The 10966-nt window shown below is 42.9% G+C and overlaps 1 protein-coding gene across 1 annotated transcript; it reads left to right on the top strand.

The window, feature by feature from the left end:
• Positions 1-356: 356 nt before the first annotated feature.
• Positions 357-10573, top strand: WEE1 (WEE1 G2 checkpoint kinase). Its single transcript, XM_035550128.2, has 11 exons — positions 357-963; positions 2959-3167; positions 3513-3579; positions 3663-3835; positions 4549-4670; positions 5318-5464; positions 5878-5973; positions 6047-6132; positions 6366-6536; positions 6625-6770; positions 9201-10573. The coding sequence occupies exons 1-11, from the start codon at positions 412-414 to the stop codon at positions 9349-9351; spliced, it is 1920 nt and encodes a 639-aa protein (XP_035406021.1). The 5' UTR covers positions 357-411; the 3' UTR covers positions 9352-10573.
• The last annotated feature ends 393 nt before the right edge of the window (positions 10574-10966 follow it).

Genomic DNA, 10966 nt, shown 5'->3' with positions numbered 1-10966 from the left:
GGCCGCGCGCCGCACAGGGCGGACGTGTCCGTGCGGGCGCCGCCGGGCCGGTGTCGGGTGGTGAGCCCCGCCCCCCTCCAACCGCCCCTGGGCGGCTCGCGCCCGGCCCCGCCCCCTCGGCTCTCCGCGTTCGCGCCAAAGCGCTCCGTGACGCCACCGTGTGTGGCTGCGCCCCCGCCCTCCGTGTTTTCAAACCGAGGGGGCGGGCGTGATTGGCTGGCGTGCGCGCCACGTGACTAACGGTCGCGGGAAAGCCGCGGAGTCCGAACGGCGCGAGCCGAGCCGAGCCGTGCCGAGCCGGGGCAGCGCCGCGCCCAGCAGCCGCCACCGCGCCCGGGGCCGTAGCGCGCCGAGGCGTGGGGGGCAGCGCAGCGGCGGCGGGGAGCGGGGCTCGCAGCGCAGCGGGCCGCCATGAGCTTCCTCAGCCTGCAGCAGGCGGCGCCGCCGCGGCGGGTGTCGGCCCGGCGGGCGGCCGCCCCGATCCGTCAGAAGCTGCTGTTCCTGAGCGGCCATAGCGACTGCGAGGAGGAGGAGGAGGACGAGGAGGAGGGCGGCAGCAGCGGCAACAGCACCGGCGAGGACTCGGCCTTCCAGGAGGCGGACTCGCCGCTCTCGGTGGCTCGCACCCCGGCGCGGGGCGATCCGCCCCTGCTGGAGGAGGAGGAGGAGAAGATGGAGCCCGCGGGGGCGCCGCTGCCGGACGAGGGGGACTCGTGGGAGGAGGAAGGGTTCGGCTCCTCGCCGGTCAAGTCGCCCGGAGCCTACTTCATGGCCGGCTCGCCCTCGCCGCCGCCTCCCCACAAGGGCCGGCGCTACGGGGGGCACTCCCCGCCGCACCTGGCGGCGGGCGGCTACCGGCCGCGGAGCGAGGAGCTCGGCTCGCCGCTGCCCGACTACCCCGGCACCCCGCCCCACAAGACCTTCCGCAAGCTGCGCCTCTTCGACACGCCGCACACCCCCAAGGTGAGGCACCCGCCGCCGCAGCCGTTACTGGGGGGGTGGTAACGGGGCCTTACTACCCCCGGGCCGGGCGTGGGGGGGCCGGGCCGGGAGGTGCCGGCCGGGAGAAGTTGGCGTCGGCCCGGGGAGCCGCGGCGGTGCGGCCGTTGGGTTGTGTGTTGGGTTATGTAAGGCGCGGCCCCGAGGCAGAGGCCGCAGCGGCGCCCCCTCGGCACGGCGGGGTGAGGAGGAGCGCGGTGTCCTGCCGGGAGCCTCTGAGAGGCTGGCGGAGAAATACCCTGTGTCCGCTGCGTTCCTGGGAAAGGCTAGGTAACGGTGAAAGGAGAACGTCAAACACCTTAATACTGTTACGTTACGTGAGGGCATTTGGACCTTTACTACTAAAAAGTCAAACCTTGAACGGGAATTTGCTGCTTCGTGTTTACCAGCAAGTAGTTACATCTTGTTTGAGTACTGGTGTAGCACCATGTGCCAGCGCAAGTGCAGCGTCTGCATTTTTCTGCGTCGAATTTGGGAGACAGCAGCCAGAGATGTCGTTAAACTGATGGGTTTGAAAGCTTAAAGGGATAGGTAGCTCTTAAGACTGTCAGCGACAGACGTTTGGAAGGCATTTCAAATTTTGATCTCGATGCTCACCTAAAACACGAAAATATATAAACATAGTGCATTTAAATCCAGTGATAGTAGTCTTGCTTTCTTTGTTACTTTCCACATAACCCTTCGGGAGTAGCCTAATGATAATCCCTGTGGATGATCTCCCAGGGGTCTATAGACTACCCACTGAAAACAAGTAAGCATAAGGAGGGCAACGTTAATTTTTTTCCCCTCTGGCTCTGGTGTTTGTTATTCTTCTCAGCTTCTGTCCCAAATGAGGTTTCAAAGGTAGCTTAGTAACCCTGTTTAGAAATAGGAAAATGGGAGATGATCTTAAGTCAGGAGCAAACACTTTAGAGATGCCAGAGTCTTGTGTATTGTGATACTTAAAAGTAACATCTTAACACTGTGTTTCAATGGAATTATTGAGTTAGGTGCCCAGATCTGGAAAAATAGTTGGTTAAGTTACCCAATGGAAATACTGAAATGTGTTGAGACTCCACTGAGACTTGAAGGTCTTCATTTAATCTAGGGTTGGAGAGTACAGTTGGATTCCCAAAGTACAAACCTTATTCTCTGTGGTGCTTTAGACTTGAGATATGTCAGTTCTTTATGTGATAAGATGTTCCTCGGATGAGGTGATGCTCATGCTTGTGATCCAAGAGGTCACTGGTTAGCATCCTTATGAGGGTGTGGGAGACTCAGGTGCAAACTTCTCTACGTAACTAGGAGAGATCTGATCACGTGCCCAGAAAATGCCTGATGGATTACTGCCCAAGATATCTACTCTGAATATTGTACTGGAAGTGCAACGGTTTCATGTGTGATATTGTTCCGACGTTGCTGCTTCAGTCTGTCCTGTGGTGATTCAGTGAGACTGATGTCACTGAATAGTGCTGTCAGTTCTTGAGCAAGTGTTGTAGATCCATTGAGGCTTCTGCAGCAGTATTAAATCTTTGTTCTTTTTAAGCTTGCTATCTTAAGTTTGTGATAACGAAAGATACTTTCTATATTTAGTCTAACTTTTATATCTTTTATATGAAAATATGGCAATACAACACAGCATGGTCCATGAATTTCATCTGTGTTTGTTTCATGAACTTAGAACAGTCCATGGGGAAGGCTGGGTGATGACTTGATTAAAGACAGAACATTTCTCTCATCATCATTCCTATCTTTTCAAAATTATTTCAACATTTAATGTTTTCTTTAACTGTTTTTGTGTGAAGTGTAAAGCCTCATAGTGTCTGTGGAATTTTTTGATGGAAATGCAGGCATTGTTTAAACAACTCATGCTTGCTTTGAATAGACAGCATTGCAATAATGACTTTCAAACATGACGTGACTATTTGTGTCTAAAGCAACGTTGAGCTCATAAATGTCTCATTATTATTTTAAATACAGAGTTTGCTCTCTAAAGCACAAGGACTAGGTTCCAGCTCAGTCAAACTTCGAGGGGGCTCTTTATTTATGAATGTTGGGAAGTCGGAGAAGCGAGATTCTGATATCAGACAAACACCTCATGTGAACATTAATCCCTTCACTCCCGATTCCATGTTCCTTCACAACTCTGAAGGACAGTGTCGGAGGAGAAAGAGAACGCACTGGAATGAGTGAGTAATTTATATCTTTCCTTGTAACACTTACCCTTAAAAATGTTTTAACTGCAAAAGTTCTGTTAAGAATTGCTTCTGTGAAATGTTTTTTCCTTCCAAATCTGTTAGTGATGCAAGATAGAGCTCTTGGAGTATCTGCTTTTTATGAAGGGTTTTGTTAGTATGAGTTTTTTTTATGATTTTATGACTATGAGCTTGTGCTTATAAATATCTAGTGTTTAATTAGACTAAACTTGGGTAGTATGGGAGAATTGGATTTAAAAAAAAAATCAACTGCTAGACTTTAATTTTAAGTTTCTTAAGCTGTATTAATTCTGTAAAAATAACTAGTGTGAATTTCAGCTCTTGTGGAGAAGACATGGAAGCAAGTGATGGAGAGCTTGAAGATGAAACTATCAGACCTGCTAAGGTAATTAACCTTTAGAACTTGGTACAAAGTTTGGCAATTCATGTATTTGCATGTGTAAGTATTTTTCTTTCTGATCTTTACAGAGGATCACAATAACAGAAAGTAATATGAAGTCACGGTATGCAACCGAATTTCATGAGTTGGAGAAGATTGGATCCGGTGAATTTGGTTCTGTGTTTAAATGTGTGAAGAGGCTTGATGGCTGTATTTATGCTATAAAGCGATCTAAGAAACCCTTAGCTGGCTCAGTGGACGAGTGAGTATTTCCTGCTCTTAAAACATGCTTTTTGGTGCTTTTTCCTGCAGTGTTGCTTTGTGTCAGTATCTAGAGAAGGCATTTATGATAAAATCATAAATATACTTCAATTAAATGTAAAACAGTAGGATACAGTTCTGAAGTCGTTTTACATTTCTTCTTCGAATACTGCTCAAACTTTGGGAGGAAAGTTTACTCAACTCCAACAGAGATTTGTCCCGAAATTTCTGAGTGGAAACAGATTGTCCTCACCTGGAAACTAAAAGAAATGCTTGCTTGCATTAATGGTAGGAGGTACTATATGAAACTGCAGCGGTGATCCTTTGAGATGTGAAAGGAAAACAATACTCCCAACCATGTCCATGTTCCTGTCAAGTTTAAGTGACATGCAGATTGAAAGCTTGCTGCTGATAGTGGTTGGAAAGTAAGTAATGCAAGCGGCAGTTGCCTCAAGAATCATCTGCAACAAAGCCTGTGTTTTAATATTTCATGTTGCTTGATCTGTTAATGCAATATAAACGGCTTTGGCTGTTTGGATGTAAATACAAATCCAACATAAGGTTCTGCAGAACTGAATGTGAAGATTTTAGTTAGAGACCTGTGCTGGAAGAGTGGCGTGATATTTTAATAAGTGTTTATGTAAAGTTGAAATTGAACTAATTTCACTTTATAATATTCCTGTGTGCTGTTATTTTTTTGTGTGACTGTAACAGGCAAAATGCTCTAAGAGAGGTCTATGCACACGCAGTTCTGGGGCAGCATTCACATGTAGTAAGATACTACTCTGCATGGGCAGAAGATGATCATATGCTCATACAGAATGAATATTGCAATGGTAAGTAAAAATTGATTGTTCTGAACTTGCTTTAAAAATCTCTTTTTTTGAAGATACACAGGTATCTCTACACATCCCTAGTGCTAAGTAGGAATTTACATCCTTATGCATAGCTCATATTATTATTGTCTGAAGTGGGTCTATATGTTCCTTTCTGTTGCAAAGGGCATACTGGATAAATGAAACAATAATTTACGAAATTGCAGACAAAGTCTTCAGTGTTCAAGAATATTGGAACTACACTGAGGTATTTGTGAGCAGCAAAGTAGTTAATTCTTCTGTATAATAGCTCAAGCTGGAATACAGAGAAAAAAGTTTCCCTTGAAAAGGGTGCAGTTGCTGTGGCTGATACCCTGCCAGAGATCTGGAAGAGGACTAGAGTCCTTTTCCTTTGTGTTTTGGTATCCTGTTAATTTACATGGCAACTGCAGTAGACTTCACAGAAGAAAAATAATTTTAATGCATTACACGGCTATAAGGAGAGGGGATACAGCAATCCCTGTGTATCATCAGCAAATTTTTGGTGATTTTGGAAGTCACTGCTGATTTTGGAAGTCAGTTGTATTTACTTTTGGAAGCCAGTTGTCATTATTTTCTGAACTGTTTGATTGTAAATAAATAAATACTTTTTTTTAATGTTGTTTTAGGTGGCAGTTTAGCAGATGCCATAAGTGAAAATTACAGGAATATGCGTTATTTTACTGAGCCAGAGCTGAAGGACCTATTACTTCAGGTGGCTCGAGGCTTAAAGTACATTCATTCGATGTCACTGGTACACATGGATATTAAACCTAGTAAGTGTGTAAACTGGTTTACTCTATTGACAGGTTCCTCAGTTAATTTAATCTGTAGAGAAATGAGCAGTTAACCACACCTTGTTAACCGTAAATTCTTTACTGAAGTCTTAAGTGGCAGTACAAAGATGTCAGTTATAAAATTGGCTAGCAAACTTGTAACTGTTGATGAATTTATCTTGGGTCTTTTTTGTGTAATTAACTCTTTCTTGCACAACGCTTGGCTTCACTTCCTGCAGAGGGGTGCAGAGTGTGTGTGTGTGTGTGTGTGTGTGTGTGTGCACATTGTAATTTCTTGTTCTACGAACTGGGTATGCAACTGAAATTTCTGTGTGGCTAAAACAAACCGATAAAAACAGATGAAGTAAAAATTGGACTCAAATGTGTTTTTTAACAGTTCTGCTCTTTTACAGGTAACATCTTCATATCCAGGACATCAGTCCCAAGTACGACTTCAGAAGAAGGAGATGATGATGAGTGGTCATCTGATAGAGTCATATTTAAAATAGGTACGCAGCACACTTGTGCTTAAGAGTTGCATCATTTTATGTCTTCTGAGAAATAACGCTATGTTTTTTGCAGGTGACCTTGGTCATGTAACTCGAGTATCTAGTCCACAAGTGGAGGAAGGTGATAGCCGTTTTCTTGCAAATGAAGTCCTACAAGAGGTAGCTATCCTACTTGTAGAAAATAGTCATGTTAGGTCTGTATGCTGTTTTCATTAGAGTAATGATTTGTTGTCTGCCACTTCCTTGCTGAAAGAAACTTCCTAGATGGTATCTCCCCAAACGCTAGTCGGAATGTAATAGCGTGGATGTGTTTGGTGTTGCATAATCTAGCTGAGGTTTGTTTTTATACTGGGTAGTATCTATAGTAAATTTATTTTTCTTTATTTTTAAAGAACTACACTCATTTGCCAAAAGCAGATATTTTTGCTCTTGCTCTGACTGTTGTCTGTGCTGCTGGGGCTGAACCGCTTCCAACTAATGGGGACCAATGGCATGAAATTCGACAAGGAAAACTACCGAGAATACCACAAGTGCTTTCTCAAGAATTACTAGATCTACTAAAAGTAAGAACTCTTGTTCCAGTGACTCTCTGATTAGTGTAATTTACTGTATTACTGGCCTTAACTAGTATGACTTTTTATTTTTTCCAAGGTTATGATTAATCCTGATCCAGAGAAAAGACCTTCAGCTGTGGCACTAGTCAAGCATTCAGTGCTGCTCTCTGCTGCAAAAAAGAGTGCAGAGCAGCTGAGGATAGAACTGAATGCTGAAAAATTCAAAAACTCACTCTTGCAGAAGTAAGTAATTCCTTGGGATCCTTAAATATAACTTAACTTCTAATGGTTCTTTATATGCTTTTACGGTTGACTGTGGAAAGAGTAATTTGATGAGTCGTGCAGTTATTTAAGGATGGGTTTCTCAAGGTAACTTGCTTGTATTAAGGGGTGTTGTTGTTTTTTTTTTTTTTTTTTTTTGGAAGTTGGCTAAGCTAATGCTTTGTGAAGGCAAAACTGCCTGCAGTTTCATCCTTACAAAAATAACTGTAAAGTAAAGCTAAGAATAATTTGAAAAGAACACTTACCCACAGTAACTTTCAGGGGGAATAGTGTTCCATAAAGTAGTTCAGGTAGGATTACTTTTAGGAAAGAATGGAAGAATATTTTAAAACTGAATTTCCCGGTAATGGTTTGGTGGTTGGGTGTGTGCATGGATGTGCGTGTATGACTGACCTCCAGTCATTAGGGAAGCTGATTTAAAAAAAAAAAAAAATTCTTTCAGTGGACTGGCACAGTGATAACATGGAGAGGATTAGATGGAGCACTGGTGTAAATGAACAGTACTTGAACAAGAATGGGACTAGCCAACTAAAACTTAAAAACTAAATACAAACTTAAAGCTAAATACATCTATACCAATATATAATGTGCTTGAGAAACTTGCTCTTGCTTTGGAGATGAGGTGTAAAGTGAGATTACAAGTCATAATAGTTAGGATAGAGAAAATTCTCTGAGGGGTAGCTTGGGATAAGATGACGTACGGGGGAATCCTTACATTTTACTGTATGTGAGCACTTAAAGAAAGGAGAAAAGGATTATGGGGGAAATCCTTGATAAGGATAACTGTGCTCTTTAGTCAGACTATTTCATAATTTCATATCTTGAGTTTTGTTTAACTTAGTCCTCAGACTGTGTATTGGTGTCCTGGTTTCAGGTAGGACAGAGTTAATTTTCCTGCTAGCGAGCAGGCTAGGGATGCAGCAGGAGCTGGGAGGGGACAGACCCAGGACAGCTGACCCAAACCGGCCAAAGGGGTATTCCATACCATCTGACGTCATGCTGAACAATATATAGGGGTGGCTAGCCGGGGTGGGGGGGGGGCCGGCTGCTCGGGGATAGGCTGGGCATCGGTCAGCGGGTGGTGAGCAATTGCATTGTGCATCACTTATTTTGTACACATTATTACTATTAATACTATTATTATTATTATTATTATTATTGTTATTATTTTTCCTGTCTTAATAAACTGTCTTTATCTCAACTCACAGGCTTCACTTTCCCGTTTCTCTCCCCCATCCCGGAGAGGGAGGGGGGAGGGTGAGCGAACGGCTGTGTGGTGTTTGGCTGCCAGCCAGGCTAAACCACAACAGTCCATTCTAGCCTGCTCGCTAGCAGGACAGAGCGAGAAAGCTGAAAAGTCCTTGGCTTGGTGTAAGCACTGCTCTACAACAATTAAAACATCAGCATGTTATCAGCGCTCTTCTCATTCTAATCCAAAACATAGCACCCTGCCAGCTACTAGGAGGAAAATTAACTCTGTCCTACCTGAAACCAGGACAATTGGTAATTCTCTGAAACAGAACGCTTGGCAGAATGTTATATAGGGACAATGGTCTTCGTCATCTTCAGTGTTACAGCCTTGCAGTAATAGGCTCAAATTTTTGTTAGGCAAACGAGATTTATGTGGTGATAGGTTTTTGATGTGGTATGCAAGAGGAAAAGGATGCTTCCTGAGTTGTCTGTTGCTAGTTATGTTTCGTTTAAGAGTGTGTCTGCTTGCCTGAGTCTTCCATGGGAGTTTCAGTTGTGGCTGAACATTTCATTTGAGGGAGCTTCTGTAATTAGCTTTTCACTTGTTGATCATAGGACTTGTACTAGGAAGTAAACAACATCCTATAATCTTGTAATTGATACATAAGATAGAGTGGAATAAATTCTTTTGATACCAGGTCAGTGATCAATGCTGTAGGTAACCTTGCTTCTTTCAATCATAAAACATAATAATTTTTTCCACCTCACTTATCATTGTGACAAACTGAATTGCAATGGGAAAAACGTAAGGTTAGAAAGACTAGTGTTCTGTGTTGCAGCCACACTTCCAGTGATAGCAAGTATTTTGCCTGTTGCAAATATAAGCAATAGCAAGCTAAAGATTTTCAGATCAAAGCTGCTGAGCTGCTTATAAAAATCTGGATTTCAAAATTTGACCAAGATACGTGAATTTGTCACCTCTTTCCCCTTTCAAAAGAAAGGACATCTAGGCAAGTAAGGAACGTTGGTGTTTTGTCCTGTGGGTTTAAGTATCATTTGCATCTGTTTGTCTTAATGTGGCCTGAATTGATGGCAAGTCTTAAGTTTGGAATTGTTGTAATTCCTCTGAAAATGTCACTTGCTGTGACATGCCTGTAGTCCCTACTGATTATTGCGTGTATGACTTCCAATGTCTTGCAGAGAGCTGAAGAAGGCACAGATGGCAAAGGCCGCAGCTGAGGAACGAGCACTGTTCACTGACAGAATGACAACTAGATCTACGACACAAAATAGACCATCTCGACTCATTGGAAAGAAAATGAACCGCTCAGTTAGTCTTACTATATACTGAACTATGAAGTCCGAAAGAACTACTGAGGATGGCTATAGCATCTCTGCTGGACTGAAGCCTTAAGGAGTTGAAGGAAGCATTCAATTCCTGGTTTCTTGTCCTGTCTTAGATGAGTGTCACTAGTTTTACAGGAATTGCTTCTGGGTTTTTAATATCAACAATATGGCTGATTAGCTGTATTAACTGTTGGAGATAATGGACTTGGTCACTATCTGTCCGTAGAGGATCCTGGATGTTAATCCATAAACCTTTCAGTTACACTGTTAGATGTTACATCATCCCAGGGTTAACCACTATAGTGGTGTGCTGCTTTTTAGTGTTACAGCATTGTAATGAGAAGTACTGTCCCTAATGATCTTTAAGAGTGAGGGAAGGGGCATTGCTGTGTTACTGATTTTGGAGCAGAGGGGAATAAATTTTGAAAGACGGGCTTTAAGGCCACCTACACTCAAAGTACCTGATATCAGGTAACCTTTTATTGTGAATTTTATTTGTATATTCAACTGGGAGCACTTTGTAGGCATTGCATAAACCACAGCTTAGAAACCTGTGGAATTAAGTGCCATGTGGAACTGCTGCTATTTTAGTGTTTTGTCCTTGCTGTAAACTGTAGCATTAAAACAATCATTATTGTGTTAATAGGCTTCTTGTTAAAACAATTACGTGAAACAAATCTAAGCTGCATTTTAGTGAAGGCAGCATTTCTCTCTTGAAGCTAGTGCATTGTGAAATAATGCACCAATTTAATATTTGGACTCTGTATTAGTGTAGTGCAATTGTTAATGTCTTGGCTGTTGATGTTTTGTAATCCTTTCTAATAAGGTTCTCTAAATGTTGGTATTCTCTTCAGTTTTTCATTCTTGAGGCTCTTGTATATTTTTTATGTTGGAGTACTTGTAAATAATTGTTTAGTGTAAGTGTTCAGGTTGTTCTTCATTGTTTATGTACATAAGTTTGATTGTGCTTATATAGCATACTATACTAAAACTGCAGTCTGAGATGCCAACAAAGTTTAACTGTTCAATTTTAAGTTCCGGTATGAACCAAATGTGTCTGTCAAAACTTACACTGATGCTGGCTGACAGATGTTGCTGAAAATAGAACTGTTCTAATTCCTGGCTTCTCTCTTCATTAATTTTAGTTTAAACTGTGTTTCCCATTTGTGCTCTATTTGTTCTTACTAGTGTTGAATTTGAATATTAAAGTTAAAAGTTGTGTTTAATAGTGTCTAATGCTTATTTAAACTTGATATTTGTGGAAATAAAACGTTGACTCAGGAATATACCACAGCAAGTCCTGATTAGATTTGCTTCCTGTTCCTGCCTAGTGCTTGTGGTTCCCTGTCAGGAGAGTGGGACTCACTGATAGTTATGTTGGGACAAAAGCACCAGTCTGTGTGTGCTAGTGTATATCGACTGCGGTCTGTCTCTACAGCTTCAGGAGCGGTACTTAGCCAGTTGGAAAGCTGAAACCTGTGGACGATTTGTATTGAGACGTGACTGTGAAGACGGAATACTAGATGAAACTGCAAAGAAGGACCTGCTGGGCCTGAGGTAAGGAGGCTTGAATACCCATGCACTGTTGAGAATGGGGAGAGAAGGGTGGTAGAGGGACT

The sequence above is a fragment of the Cygnus atratus genome, chromosome 5 (genome assembly GCF_013377495.2).
Source record: "Cygnus atratus isolate AKBS03 ecotype Queensland, Australia chromosome 5, CAtr_DNAZoo_HiC_assembly, whole genome shotgun sequence".
Taxonomy (NCBI): Eukaryota; Metazoa; Chordata; class Aves; order Anseriformes; family Anatidae; genus Cygnus; species Cygnus atratus.
Note: the sequence above shows the minus strand (reverse complement) of the source record. Positions and strands in the feature narration are given on the sequence as shown.